This window comes from Morus notabilis, unplaced genomic scaffold (assembly GCF_000414095.1).
Source record: "Morus notabilis unplaced genomic scaffold, ASM41409v2 Scaffold248, whole genome shotgun sequence".
Lineage (NCBI taxonomy): Eukaryota > Viridiplantae > Streptophyta > Magnoliopsida > Rosales > Moraceae > Morus > Morus notabilis.
The window spans coordinates 92,495-108,907 of NW_010374042.1; the positions used below are offsets into that span (position 1 = coordinate 92,495).

Below are 16,413 nucleotides of genomic sequence, written 5' to 3' on the forward strand. Positions count from 1 at the left end.
CTTCAAGTGCCACCATTGTGGGGAGCTAGGGCATATCAAGAGGAACTGTCCTATCAGGGGCCAACTGGTGAACCAACAGACCCAGCAATTACCGCAGAGTCAAAGGGGTATTGCTCCTAGTCAAGACAGACTTTCACAATTCACGCCTTTCTATCAGCCCCAGTTGCCTATTCAAATGCCAATTCCTCCTGCACCGATCTTCCGTCCGCCGAACTACTCTTATTTCCGGCCACAGGCTTCCGTATCGGTACAGTCTACCCCGCCGCAACATAATACAGACCTGAAAACCAGATACCTAACAACAATGAGAGAGGAAAAGGGAAAGCACCGGGGCAAATTCATACCATGGCCGGGGGAAGTTCTGGAGCTCATGCTGGAAACCCAGTCGTCGAGGGTATGGTACCTATCTCACATTCTTTTGCACGAGTTTTGTTCGACACTGGTGCTACGCACTCTTTTGTTTCCACTTCTTTTGTGAAAATTTTGGGTTTGAAACCCGATGACTTAGAGACTTTAATGTTTATAAGTTTTCCATTGGGACGTGTGGAGGTGACTAGTGTATGTAGGTCGTGTGTGATCACGATTGGAAGTGAGAAATTAAAGGCAGATTTGATAATCCTTCCCATGAATCAGTTTGATGTGGTGCTTGGAATGGATTGGTTGTCAAGATATGGGGCGATTGTTGATTGCCACCGTATAAGAGTCACCTTGACTACCGGTTCTGGCACGACAGTAACGTATCAGGGAGGTGTTAACCCAGTTACAGAAGAACGACTACTGAGGCATAGCGTCGGATGATGGCGGAATTTAGCTTGTTTTTCATTCCTTTCAGTATTAGAGGGTGAATCCGGTATCGCTGGGGAGAATGTTGAGGTCCCCGTGGTCGATGAATATGCGGATGTATTCCCTGATGAGTTGCCTGGTTTACCGCCTGATCGGGAGATCGAGCTTTGTATCGACTTACTTCCGGAGACGGCTCCGATTTCTATTGCTCCGTATCGAATGGCGCCTGCGAAGATGAAAGAGCTAAGGAAACAGCTTAGAGAGTTGGCAGAAAAGGGATTCATTAGAAACAGCACTTCCTCGTGGGGTGCACCTGTCTTGTTTGTGAAAAAGCATGACGGATCCCTTCGGTTATGCATAGACTACCAACAATTGAATAGGGTTACCGTGAAGAACAAGTACCCATTGCCAAGAATCGATGAGTTGTTCGATCAACTGGGAGGATCACGGTATTACTCAAAAATTGACTTGAGATCCGGGTATCATCAGTTGAATATTAGGGAAGATGATATTCCAAAAACAGCTTTCAGGACTCGCTATGGGCATTATGAGTTCTTAGTAATGCCTTTTGGATTGACGAATGCTCCTGCTGCCTTTATGGATTTAATGAATCGAGTCTTCCGCCCGTATTTAGACCAGTTTGTGATAGTCTTCATTGATGACATCCTGGTTTATTCAAAGACTTGGGAAGAGCACGAGCAACATTTGAGGATCATTCTCCAGACACTTCGAGAACACCAGCTTTATGCAAAGAAGGAGAAATGTGATTTCTGGTTGACAGAAGTCAAGTTCCTTAGACATGTTATATCTGGACAAGGAATCTCAGTGGATCCCTCAAAGATTGAAACGGTGCTACAATGGGAACGACTGAAGAACGTTGCTGAAATTTGAAGCTTCCTAGGACTTGCGGGGTATTATCGACAATTTGTAAAGGATTTTTCGAGTATTGCTGCTCCAATGATGCGGTTGAATAAAAAGGAAGTCAAGTTTGAATGGGATGCCAATTGTGAACATGCATTCCAAGAACTGAGGACTAGGCTAACCAGTGCGCCGATTCTGACGATTCCTAATAGCGATGAGCTGTACGAGGTGTATTCCGATGCATCAAGACGAGGACTTGGGTGTGTTCTGATGCAAAATGGACATGTTGTGGCCTATGCATCTCGTCAACTGAAGCCACATGAGCAGAACTACCCCACGCATGATCTATAGTTAGCAGTTGTGATTTTTGCTCTCAAGATATGGAAATGCTACCTCTATGGAGTAAAATTCCAAATCTTCTCCGATCATAAGAGTCTGAAGTATCTGTTCACTCAGAAGGACTTAAATCTGAGACAGAGAAGATGGATGGAATATATGGAGGATTATAACTTCACCTTGCAATATCATCCTGGAAAAGCCAACGTGGTAGCAGACGCTCTCAGCAGAAAGACTATAGGAATCCTAGCATCTTTGGCATTGGAAGATTGGAAACAAAGTGCAATTGTAGGTGATTATGATCTTCAGTATTATGAGGATTCTAACCAAGCTATGGTGTACAACTTGGTTTCAACACCAATTCTAATACAGCAAGTCAAGCAGAACCAATGGCAGGATTCACATCTTCAAGGAGTTTGGACTCGAGTTCAAAATGGAGAAAAACTGGACGAATGGAATATTCGGGAAGATGGAACGCTCTACTTCAGGAATCACCTTGCCGTTCCTCAAGTGGATGAAATAAAGAAGACAATCCTTCACGGGGCTCACAAATCGAGGTTCACTATTCACCATGGGAGTACCAAGATGTATCAAGACCTCAAAAGGCAGTATTGGTGGGGAGGTATGAAGAAGGATGTTCGCCAATACGTGTCAGAATGTGCGACTTGTCTTCGAGTCAAGGTTGAACATCAGAAACCTGCTGGGGAACTGCAGTCTCTTCCTGTTCCTGGATGGAAGTGGGAACACCTTACGATGGATTTTCTAATGGGATTACCGAGGACTGAACATCGGCATGATGCCATATGGGTCGTTGTGGATAGGTTAACGAAGTCTGCGTACTTCATTCCCTTTCGTGCGACCTATTCCAGGAAAGTTCTAGCAGAGTTATATTTGGAGCACGTTGTCAGACTTCACGGAGTTCCGTTGTCTATCACATCAGATCATAACACTCGTTTCAACGTTAGATATTGAAGAAGTTTCCAAGAAGCCATGGGAACCGAACTAAATTTCAACACCGCATTTCATCCTCAGACCGACGGATAATCTGAGTGAGTTATTCAGATTTTGGAGGACATGCTTCATGCTTACATTCTAGATTTTGGTGGAAACTGGAAGAAGTATCTTCATTTAGCTGAGTTCACCTACAACAACAGTTATCAGAGTAGCATTGGGATGGCCCCATTCGAAGCGTTGTATGGCAGACCTTGTAAATCGCCAGTTTGTTGGCTTGAGTCAGAAAATTGACTGACCCTTGGACCGGATGTTATCCATGAGAATAATGAAAAAATAGCCGTGATCCGGGAACGACTGTTAATGGCTCAGAGTCGTCAGAAGAGTTATGCTGACAGGAGGCGTAGACCCTTAGAGTTCTCAGAGGGCGATTTTGTCTTGTTAAGAGTCTCACCGCGCAAAGGAGTTACTCATTTTGGTGTGAAAGGGAAACTCGCGCCGAGGTACATCGGGCCATTTCAGATCACACAACGAGTTGGTGTCGTTGCTTACCGCCTCGATCTTCCTCCAGAATTGTCTCATGTGCACAATGTGTTCCATGTTTCTATGCTTCAGAAGTGTCAACCCGATCCAGAAGCCATTGTGCAATGGTATGACGTGCCGATCCAATATGACATGACTTACGAGGAAGCATCCGTACAGATTCTTGACCGGAAGATTTTTGCCTACGTCAACGTGAGATACCGTTAGTGAAGGTGTTGTGGCAACACCATGGCGTTGAGGAAGCAACGTGGGAATTGGAAACAATGATGCAGGAACGATATCCATATCTGTTCATATCGTGAGGTAAATTTCAATTTCAGGGACGAAATTTCATAAGGGGGGTAGAATGTAACGCCCTCCGGAATTAAACTTATTTAATTATGATAATTGTGGTTTATTAGTGTGCCCAAATTGATTTCTTAATTAATCATGAGCTTTTAAATTTATTTTAGTATTTACAATTTCACCCCTATTTATTTTATTTATTTTTCCTAATTTTCTTTTCCTTCTATTTCTCCTTTTCCTTTTTCCTTTCCCTTCCTCACGTTACTCTCTCTCTCTCTCTCTGTCTCGACACTCTCTCTCTCCTTCCCTCTCTCAATCTCCTGAGCTCTCTCCCTTACTCTCTCTCTCTCTACCTCGAGCTCTCTCTCTCTCCCTCTTCCATTCGTCTCTCCCTCTCTCTCTCAAAGTTTTCTTTCTCAAGGGCCGGATTTAAACCAAAAACGGAAGTTTCCAAGAGGTTTTCAACATCAAAGCTTGGATCGAGGTAAAACTCTTTGAAACTTACTTTAGATTTTCAGATTTAGCTTTGTGGAACTCGTTTTAGTCGAGTTTGGTGATTTTTGGTTTAAATTTTGTTTTCAAATGGATTCCGAATGGGATTTGGTGAAACCTTGATGAAAATTGGGGGTTTTTGATTCTTTGGACCCTATTTGTTGATTTGAAACTGGATCTATACATATCCCTTGAGAATATGTCAAAATCGAACCCAAGATTACAGGTTTTGGCTTTGTTCCTCGCGAATCGGCCATTGTTAGCCCTGGAATTTTTCCCCACCGGTTGACTGGTCCGGTCGACCGGTCACCCTTCCATAGGTCGATCGATCCGGTCGACCGGTCACCTCTCCACCGGCTGACCGGTGGAGTTACACTTCTCTGTCACCGGTCGACCGGTTCCCACTGAAACTGAGCCTGAGCAGCCCAGAAAACCCTGTTTTGACTTCGAAATTCAATTTGGGATTGACCTAACCTCATTTGAGAACTCAAAATGAGTGGATTAGCCACATGAATCCTTGTTTTCCATCCGATTCTCTGGAATGAATCTCTATCTACAAAGAATCATGATTTAAATTGAGAATTGTTTATGAACATTGATTTTGAACTATGGCACACTAATATGATACAATTGCATCTAATTAAACGAGAATGTTTGGTGAGAAAGATCAAACTCTAAATTGTTGATTTTGATGGGAAAGCTAGTGGCACGCTGCTGTACGCTGCAGCGCGCGGAACTAGCAAAAACAGGCCCGAGAGGTCTATTTTGTGCAGGCTGCAGCACCCAAGCGCGCTGTAGCGCGTCCGTGCGCTGCAGCGCGCATACCTGCGCGCTGCAGCGCGTGTTTGCTTCAGTCCACACTTCCCGAATGTGTTTAATCCAATTTTGTGATATCAAGATTGAGAGATATATTACAATCTCTCTAACAATACCATGGACGTGGTTTTAAACTGGTTTAGTTGGAAATTTCACCACCGTTCTTGAAATTAAAATTTCGCTTGAATGAAAGGAGGGCTCGTTTGGAAATATCTGGACGTTTTGGATTTGAAAGAAATTAAATTACTTGCAACGTTATTTACTAATCACTCTCTCAAACATGTTTAAGTTTCTAAACGAACCTCCACGTCACTAACCCCGATTTGGGGGCGTGACATATTCTTATTAAAACAAAAGCAAAAAAAACTATAGTGAAGCATTTGTTAAGCTATTTAGATGAAGTGATATAGCTACGTTGTTCTAACAAAAGAATTTAAGCTCTCTTAAAGATTGAATTGGTTTTCAAAGCATAAAAATCAAGAAGAAAGGATAATTTCTTGATTATCATCACAATTTCAAACCATGAAAAAATTACTGAACTTATGCTTAAAAGTGTATGAATCTAGATTTTTATCTCTTATTTTTTATTAATACTCTTTTACTGACGTAGTTATTTGACTAAAAAGATAATTAATCAAAAATAAAAAATAAAAATCATAATACATATATTTTAAAAGGTATTTATCTTATTTATCATTTCACTATAGATACCAGCCACCGGCCCACCAGAAGGTCTAGTATGGAAGCATGACATTCTCAATATCAGATGACCTACCATATGCCTCCGTGAAGAGCTGCATGTAAGCCTTGTGCTATCAAAGCATTAGGAACTTCATCACATCTTGTCCAATGTACGAAAACCAGGCCCTTTTTTTCAAAATTAAAAAAAAAAAAAAAAAGGCTTCATGCCTAAAGCTTCAGCTGAATAGAAAATAGAGATATACGTAAAATCTCTATAAAATAATATTGTTGGGACCAAAAAAAATATTATTTTAGTGAGGTTATTCATTTATCGATAAATAAATAATTTATTAATTTATCAATAAATAATTATTTATTAAGTTAGGAAGAGATTTGTATTTTCATTCCATCTTAGTACATGTATTATTCTTTTGACCAAAATTTGTGTATGGGTTATAAATAGAAAAAAATAGATGTATTTAAAATTAATATGTTCACATATAGAATTTCAAAAGTTATTAAGTACATACATAGAACATAAACTCTATAAATACATTAGTCATCAGTTTTATTTTTAGTCTTAAATCATTAGAATTTTCATATCTTTCTCCTTCCTGGCTTCTCATTTCTACATTGACTGATGAGATAAGGAGAGGTTGACTTCAAGTTATGAACAAAAAAGAAACAAACAACTTTAGATCCATATTTTGGAAAAGAGTTGAAGTGAGAAAACTGAAAGTTGTCAAGAACAACTCCGTAACATTGTGAATTTTATATGTTATTTCTTATTTATTATTGTTATTGTATTTGATTAATTACTAATTTATATTTTCATCGGCCCTAAAGGATTCAAGAAAAAATTATTATCTTATGCGTTTAGCGAGATTATTAATTTAATATATTGGTCCAAGTCGGGATGAAAAATTTTATTATTTAATCGAGATTATTAATTTATCGAATATTCATTTATCGAGGTTCTACTGTAGATTGATAATATTAAAGTAACAAATTGAAATAAAATGGTGGGTATAAAAAGAAGAAGTGATTAGGAATTAATAATCTTATGAAAATAGTTAGGTTAATTTTAGAATAATAACGGTGTGTAGAAAATAAATTTAATCATGTAAAAATTTATGTGAGATGTGTAGTTAGGAGGTGTAGAGAGTAAAAAGGGGAGTTGTGAATAAAACTGCCTTTTGTAATATTATCCGTGGAGTGATAGAAGGGTGCAATGTATTTCTTCTGGGTGTATAATAACGAAGCTGGTTTTCCCACTCTCTGAGTTTGGTAGTGCCTCTTGTCCGCTAGATTCATTTTATGGGGTTTTGTGTGAAGCCTTTGAGTTATAGGTCTCTTGATGTCAATCAATCAAAAGTATAAAGGTGTTATTGAAAGAACATTTGTGCACTCAAAATTTGGTGTGCTTATTTGATTTTCTATTGTTGGAACTTGGTACACGTTTATCTCCTTTGAGCGTTTTTATTTAAAATTACTGGTGGATCTAGTGTTTATTTGTAGACGAATTTCTTTATATCTCATGGCCATTCGTTCAAAAAAAAAAAAAAAGGAGAAGAAGAAGAAGAAAAATAAGAAAGAAACAGCAGGATATCCTGCCATAAAAAGTCCATTAAAAACCCACCCCAAAGGGGCAATAAATAAATGTTTGGGTTTTTAGCACATTTACCTTTCCAAACTTATCGTGGTTTAACAAATTGTCTGTTAAACTTTTAATTTTAATAAATTGTCCTCTCAACTTGTAAAGTTGTTGCAATACGCTCCATTTGCGATAATTGTGTTAAATTAGTGTCAAAAAAACATGTTTAACGAAAAATTTTAACATCTAAATTCAAATGTAACACAAATTTTTTAATTTCTCAATGTTTAATCCCTTAAATCTAATAAAAATTTGAATAAATTTAATAAAATAAGACACATTACGATAAATTTATAAGTTTAAGAGATTAATTGTCAAAATTAAAAATTTAAGAAGTAATTTACTAAATCATGATAAATTCAAGGGCAATTGTGCTAAAGATTTTCTTCAGCAAAAGTCGTTGACAAAAAGAATCATGGTCATGACTCACATGACTCTTTTTCCAGCAGAAAGTGTTTTAAAAAGAATCCAACGATCCTTTCACCACCAGAGCATTTTACAATAGAATACAGAAAGGTATGATGGCCATAGTATATTATTTTAAAGCAAAAAGGCCATATAAAAGTTAAAGATGCAGCGGCAATTTTTTTTTTTTTTTTTTTTTGAAGAATGGGGCATATCCTTCTGTATCGATCTAGAGAGAATGTCAAAGATTGTGATAATGAACTGTGACATCAGAATCCCACAATAATTCATCACTATTGAAAAGGGCAAAAGTGAAATTGTCCTGACTGGAAAAGTGCATTGTGATTCTTAAAGAAAAAAACAAGCAGCCTGCACAATAATTTCAGATTATATTTGGCGTTATTCAATTATCTTCAATAATAAGGCTTCTATAATAGGGCATGTGACCGCTTGGAGATTTCTGTTTCTTCAACTAGGTAACTCTACGTGCCATGTCAAATTTCAGTCTCCCATAAAAACAGAAGAAATTTCTATGAGAGAACGATATGGAATACATATTTCTGATATAACTTTCAAAACAACTCAACTAAGTCAAAAGAAACATATCTCGTGCGAATTTTATTTTATTTTTTCAAAAACTATCATCAAAACCATTTAAAACATGACATCTCAATTAGCACCCACTAAACAACTTATAATACCCAAAGCCCACATTCTAATTTTACGAAATAAAATAAATAAATAGTCAAAAAATGTCAGAGGAAAGAAGGAACCACCTAAAAGAGGAAATACACAAAAACCAAAATTTAATTCTATGTTAGTATCATAATCAAATATGTCAAACCTATCCAAATTTAATAGAATTTTAACAAATGTTATCTGATATCAGTATCTTAATCAATTATGCAACTTTAACATTTAAAGTGTTGTGTGATTAGAAATTTAGAACAAATCAAAAGAATGAGATCAACGTTTGGATGCGTAAAAAGTTCTTCCTTTCAATGCGGCAAAATTCCACAGGTACCATCAACCAACTTTGCATCACTAGATATTTTACAAGAAATCACCCTTACTATATTTCATTTTTACTAGAACAAAACTCCTTCTTTTGGGGGGAAAATGTCTGAAAATAAAAACTACCGGATTGTATGTGCAATTTACCGTTGGCCTACAAATGAACTTGGCTGTGTATCATTCACATCATTTACTGGGGAAGAAGCATTACCAAGAGATGATTCTGAGCCAGCATTGGATAGTCTTTGATTATTCGGGGACAATCCAGTAGAATCAACCTTAACACCATGAAAAGACTCCCCGGAAACCAGAGCTTGCAGCAATTTCGGTGCCGGAGGAACTGTCACTTCCACAACTCCTTCCAACATCTTCACTACCATTCCCATTGTAGGCCTCACCGCCTCGTCGTCCTGTATGCACCACACGGCCACCAGAGCAACACGCTGCGCCTCCTCAACATTATAACCACTACCGAGCCTATGATCGATCACCGCAGCTATATTGCCCTCAATTATCTGCCTTGCCGCCCACGGAGGAAAGAACCACTTCTCTGGCACAGCACCTCCCTCTCTGCCCCCACTGGCAGATGGCGGCGCTTCCACATTTCTGCGGCCACCAATTAGTTCAATCAATGTCATTCCATAGCTATAAACGTCAGCCTTAGTAGTGATCGCCACGCCTGATATCCACTCCGGGGCAACGTACCCCCATGTACCCCTCATTGTGGCTAAAACCCTGCTGAAATCCCTGCCAAGTAGCTTTGCCAACCCGAAATCTGACAGTTTCGGTGTGTAATCACTGTCGATCAAAATGTTCTCGGGTTTGATATCACAATGAATGATGCAATCTCTACACTCTTCGTGTAAATACGCAATGCCTCTTGCAGTACCAATTGCAACTCCAAATCTCATGTCCCAGCTCAAGTTTGGACCCTCTTTGCGCAGGTAAAGACTCAGAGCGCCATTAGGCATGTACTCATAAACCAACAGTCTATGAGAATCTTCCGAGCAGAACCCTCTTAGCCTCACAAGATTGACATGTTGAATGTTCCCAATTGTGCACACCTCAGCCCTGAACTCTTTCTCTCCGGTGCCAGGTCTCTCAAGCCGTTTCACAGCTACAAGAGTAGAATCCGACAACTTCCCTCGGAAAACTGCTCCGAAGCCGCCATGGCCGAGTTTCTCTGAGAAGCCACGTGTCACCTGGTGGAGCTCTTTGTAGGTAAACACCTTCAAAGTCAAAATTGGTAAGGCACCATCTTCTTCCACAGCCCTCCTCCGTCGTCTCCTCACAAGAAACAAAACAAGCAAAACCAAAAACCCCAAAACCGCAATCGACCCAACAATGCTAGCAGCCAAAACTAAAGAATTCAAAGCCTTCCTCTTCTTCTTATTCGAAACCCCTCCTTTTGGCACCCTCACGTAGATCAAATCCGCACCTGAGCCATCAGAACTCAAATTCCTCAAATTTAAGAGCGACCCAAATAAGAGTTCACACAAATTAGACTTCCCATTATGGTACAAACCAACACAAGCACAACTTTCCAAGCAAGCCCTTTCACAAGCATCCAAACTAAAGTTAAAACGCTCAACTTTCTCACCCGCAAACCTCATAAAACCACCAACCTCCTCAAACCCATCGTCCCTCTTTCCACAAACGACATCATCATCATCCAAACGACGACAACCATCTGAGAAATCCCCAGATTCCCAACTCAACAAATTAACAGGCTCAAACCCAGAGACACACTCACAAGATCTCTCGCTAGCATTGGCACAGAGCCCAAATTTCCCGCACGAGCCGAGAACCCGACACGTGTTATCGGGCTGAAACCAGAACCTGTTCCAATTCTCCGTCTGCTCCGACCACGTGTACTGCCGGAGCTGACCCGAATAGTCCATCTGGAACCGGGTCAATGGCAGGCCCAAGCCGTTGTCGACTGGCTTTTCGGGGGAACCCAACGATCTCGGTGAACCCAAACGACGCCGTTGGCTTGAACGGGTCGTCGAAATGGAAGCGGTAGATGTACGGAACCATCATCTCCGGCACATTGGCGAAAGCCTCGCCGGTCCAGTTTCCGGTGCTCCAATAAGCCTCAGTGTTGTTGAAGACGAGGTCGAATTCGCCGTAGTCTGGTCTCAGCTGCAGGGAATAAAACCCCGGCGAGGGGTCCGACGAGCTTCGCCAGCTGGTCAACCCCTTGGAAGTCGTGAGATTCATCCCGGAAAGCCACGTGTCCGTCGGATAGTCGAAGCTCTGCCACAAGACAGTTCCCTTAGGGTTTAGCAGAGCCAGGTTTCCGCTCTCGAAGAGGACCAGCTCCGTCGCGACATCGACGTTCGCGCTCTGCCACACGATCGAATTACCGGAGTCCTTGACCGCCAATCGTCCGGTGGCCGTGATTTCTAGGGTTGGTGAAGAATAATCCGTACCGTTGTTGTTCCTGATCGGCCTCTCGCGGTTCGCAACCCAAATGTAGGTCGGCGGAGAAATCGACGAGTACCAGATTCCCAAGAAGCAATCTTTGCCGTTCGGAGAGAAGAATCCGAGGTCGAAGGTGTTGTTTTCGCTCGAGATCGTCGAGTTTCCACGGATTAAGACCTTCGTAGACAGCAACTCGTCGTCCTGGAAAAGGCTTCTTTTCGATGAAAAGGAAAATCCCGAAGAATTGGGAAGATGGCGTTCTCTTTGGGGAGGTTGGGAATTGGCTTTTGACGACATTACCGTAAGAGTCGAAAGTAGAAGAAGAAAAGTAATGGCGGAAACTTGTGGCGGTGGTGACATTTTCGTCGGGGTTGTTTGAAGTGTTTGGATGCCGGGAAATTACTTTCCCGGAGAATTATATGTGAATGTTTCGAAGTAAGAATGAATAAAAGCACACTTGTAAGAGAGAGAAGATATTCAAAAGATATTCATGTCTGCGAAAGCTGCTTTTCACGGACACAAGGGATAGGAAAAAGTGCGAGTTGAATTGGGAAAAACATGTGGACTGAAATTACACGTTTACCCTTCACTTTTCTTTTTCTTTTTTTTTCCTCAGTTTTTTCCCTTTGTTAGTTCTCAGCTCGCACTTTGTATTTTGTAAGGAAAAAGTCTACCCTTCTTTATCTGTCTCTGTCTGTTTATTCTATTTTTTTTTAAGTAAAAGAATATGCTAATCTGTAACGAGAAAAGAAATAAAATACAGTTGTTTTATGATTAAATAGTAAGTGCAAAGGAGGTTTTTTTAAGTAGAAAAGAAAGAAACTGCAAGTTTAAATGGTAATAACTTATAAGTGAAACAAATCATGTTATTTTTGGACAAGTTAATTACGAAATATTCCTAGTATAATATCGGAAACGATATTCGTAATAAATGGAAAAGATTAGATTTTATGTAGCTTATTGTATTTAATTACAAAATTTACGTTTAACTTTTTATTTTTTTTAACAACTAATACTGCTCACATGAGAAATTTTTTTCATTTATTTAAGCCTCGTTAACTCATTAATTTAAATTTTTAATTTAAATTAAAATATAATTTTATGTAAAAATTTTTAACTATAATAAATAATTTTTTATAATAATTTTTAACTATAATAAAATTAAAATTAAAATTTTAAATCGATTAAACAGACTTTAAAAGTCAAATTTTGAATTGAAAAACGTAGAGGATAGAACCTTGAGGTCATTTTTGTAAATTTAATTATGTCAGGAAAAGTAGTTTGGTGGCAGACAAAATGTTCTGAAGGTCACTCAGGAGGTCGATCCTTTTCAACTGAAGCAAGTAATAATTTATAAAATAATTTGGACGAGTTTGGTGGCATGTTGTTTTAGAATTAGAGTAAAACTCAAAAAGAATTTAAACTCAAATTATAATTTTTTTTAAGTTTATTTATAAAATTTGAATTTAAATTTAAGTTTTAACTCGAGTTTTAACTTGAGTTTAGAATTAAAATTTAAATTTAAATTTCTCTTTTAACTTAAGTTAATAAACAGTATTTTTTCTATTTTTAAAAACGTCAAAATTTTTTCGTTTTAATTTCGATTGAGATGATTTTTTTCTATGCGTTTACAACGAAGAGACGAATAAAATCTCACCCATATACCATATTAAAATTTTTCATCACCATATAGTTTTTATTAAAATACTATCTAAATACAAATTCAAGTTTTGACACACTCAAACACAAACTCAAATAGATTCTCAATTCAAATCATAACTCAAATTCAAACACAAACTCAAGTTACAACTTCAACTCAAATTATAACTCAAATTCATCTCAAAATCTACACTCAAATCACCATAACTCAAAAATACAACTGAACAAGCCATAATATTATATTTGATAGAAAGGATGAAAAATAGAAAGGAATGCTACCTAAAATACAAAGGTTCAGTTTGGTAAGAGGGATGGAGAAGATGAATGATGGAGAGAGTTAGAGGGATGGAGAATGTGAGGGATAGAGAGAATTATGGCAATCTTTTGTGTTGTTTGGTAGGAGGGAGAGAGAGTTGAAAAGATGGATGAATCAATATTTGTTTAATTATTTTTTTGTTCGTTCTACTAATTTCATACTAAACTTTTTAAAGATAAAATAGTCTTTTCAAATCTTTAATAGGTAAATTGTATGAATCCTTGCCCATTAAAGGAGGGATGCAAAATGGTGGGTCCGGATGGAGAAAGTCTCTCTCCACCTCTCATCTTCCTCCCTTCTCCCTCCAACCAAATAAGAGATTAGGACTCTTCCTCCCCCCTCCCCCCTCCCACCAACCAAACAAGAGATTAGGACTCTCACTCCACCCCTCTCCCTCCCTTCAGCTCTCATTCCTACCAAACATACTATAAAGTGAAGAAAGTAAAATAATAGAAGGGGAGTTTTTTTTTCATGTTGTTTAGTAGAAGAGAAAGAAAAGTAAAAAGAAAATATCAAATCTAATTTATTTTACAATAACATCCTAATACAAATAAGAATATGGTGTGCCCTATGGATTTATAATTTCCTTCGTTCCCCATTTCTTCTCTACCAAATAACCTAAGATTTCATTTTCTTCTCCAAAATCCTTCATCTAATTTCTTGAAGTGATTTCGAAGCAATGGCCGGAAGGGAAGGCTAGCAACGTAGAGATAGATTGCCAAATCTTCGATGGTTCTGCAAGCCCTGAGCCTTGTCTTCTTGGACGAGGCAAATGCTGGAGAGATTGATGGAAGGGCGAGAGAAGTGGTGGACTCTCAGCGATCTTCAGTGTCTCTAGGCACGTGTGATGGGAAATGAGTGACAACTCGAGGGGTCTGGCCCTCGCGGTGTAGCGACTTCGATGGTCGAGCTCGTGATGGTGTTCATCAAAGGTGGTGTGTGGGTCTCATGCGTTGCATGAGAAAAGCTCGTATGCAATGATTCTGATCCTTCTTGGATCTGTGCTCTCCAATCTTTTCACCCGCATACATCACTGGCAGTGGCTCTTGACCCGTTTGGTTCATGCGTTCAAGTCAGTGGTTTTGATTTTGAATTTACATTTTTTGAGAAAACCCATTGGCAGGAACTTTTTTTATTTAATTTTTTTTTGTGAGAGAGTAGAATCAATATCATGAGTTCAAGTCTTAGAACAAAATGGACCCTCTATCTATGTTACTAAATTTTCCTAGTTGTTTTGTAGGTTTTGTTTGTATGTTATAATAGTATTGCTTTTCCCAAGTAGTTTATGGTTTTTGTGGTGTTAATGGCTTTAATTAAAACCTCTAATAATGGATGTAGTTTCCCTATCTTTCGAGATTATTGTTTGTGAATCTTGGCGGTTTATTTGTTTGGTGTCCATTAGATTTGTTTCTATGTGGAGTTTATGGTGGCCTTTGTGCTACAAAGATCTAGTTTTCATTTAATCTAAAGTTTTCATCGATTGTACATGTAGAGTTTTATATGTGCTTGCTCTTGGTGTATTGAGGTATTTCCCATATTCAGGCCTCAAGCATACGTCTTTCCGTTACACTTGAGGGTTATGACTTTATAGTGCATGATCATTTGCATTGTTTTTGTGGTGTTTGTATCACTATTTTGTTTGAATGCAATTTCCCTCCTTTTAAAAAAAAAAAAAGTAAACTAAAAGTATTTTTCCTTTGTCTAAGAGAATGATTAATTTCATAAATACCTGTAATTTATGGGTGTTTTGCCAACTTGCTCCCTAATTATTTAAAACGTTTACATTCATCAATTACCTAAATCATTCAAAAACACCTCCTTCGTCTAAAATAGTTTATAATACCAACATAACGTTGATGTGGATCTAATTATAATTTCATAAATTCCCCCAACAAGGGATCTTATGTCAACTTGCTTGCTGATATTGTAAAAATGCTCATTGCATCGTCTTAACTATATAAATGTCTTCAAACTCATTCTATCAATATTTGTCTACAAAACACACAAGTAAAATTGCTTTGAGTAGGATCAAATACCCCTTTTTAAATCATAATAAAAATCGAAAAACCTATTGTTAAGAAAAAAAAAGTAAAACTAATCTCAAAAAATAGTATCATAGAAGAATTTGGACAGATCGGAGATTTTGAACGATTTTATGTAGGGGTGTAATGACCCTTTTTTAGTGGGCGGGACAAGATCATAGTTTGAGAGATGTTTATCAAATCAATTCTTGCAAGAATATTATGGTGTATTAAGAAAAAAAACTCATTAAGTTTTGTTATTAGGTAAATTCCAAATTTAATACAAAAAATAAAGATTGTCTTACTTTACCCCATGCAACTCAAAATAACAACAAAACTCCCTAAAACTTATTATAAGTCACGTGTAGATCACGTGCCCGTTAGTAAATGATACATATTTTTTTAACAGTTTTAATGATGCATAGGCTATTCAACGAGCAAGTGAATTAAAACTGTTAAAATATTAATGCCTCAATGATGAAGTACCAAATCTGTAACTATTGATAAGCTTGGGGAGAAATTTTATGCCCTTTTAAGTTGCATGGAAAAAATGAAACGAATGTTATTCTTCGAGGCTAAATTAAAAGTTAACACAATAAATTTTACTATTAGATTTTGTCAGTTTTGTAGATTTTTTTAGGATTAGTCACATTGATGTCCTTTAAATTTTGAAGTCAATTTCACTTTGTCCCTAAATTTTAAAAACTCACTTTTTCTCTTAACTTTAATTTGTCCCATTTAAGCCCAAGAATATATGTTAAAGTCAAATGGAAAAAAGAGAGAGATAAGTGTGATCATATGGTTTATATATATATATTTCTTAACAAAAATTATAACAGAAAGTTCACGCTGCATTATTCTCTTTTTTTTTCTATTTGTTTATAACAAAAATTAAAACAGAAGAGATTAAGTTGGAACAATACAAAATTTAAGAAATAAGGTGAGAATTTTTAAAGTTTAAGAAGTAAAATAAGAATGGTCCTAAAATTTAAGAGTACTAATAATAATATTCCACCTTTTTTATTTTGACCACATAACAGTAAAAAAACATACGCTATTGGTATAGATGTCTTATCGCAACAAGCTCCTTGTTTTGGTAGAACAAGTACTTGTTCAACATCCCACCAGTTACAAGGGACTAATTTAAATTTAGCCCCTAAATAAATAGAGAT

The 16,413-nt window shown here is 37.7% G+C and overlaps 1 protein-coding gene across 1 annotated transcript; it reads right to left on the reverse strand.

Annotated features, from left to right (window-relative positions):
* Positions 1-8,743: 8,743 nt before the first annotated feature.
* LOC21404314 (G-type lectin S-receptor-like serine/threonine-protein kinase SD2-2) lies at positions 8,744-11,724 on the reverse strand. The gene is given in 2 exon segments (XM_024176430.1): positions 8,744-10,770; positions 10,772-11,724. Coding segments are annotated over 2 exon segments (2,640 nt in total). The 5' UTR covers positions 11,606-11,724; the 3' UTR covers positions 8,744-8,964.
* Between the last annotated feature and the right edge of the window lie 4,689 nt (positions 11,725-16,413).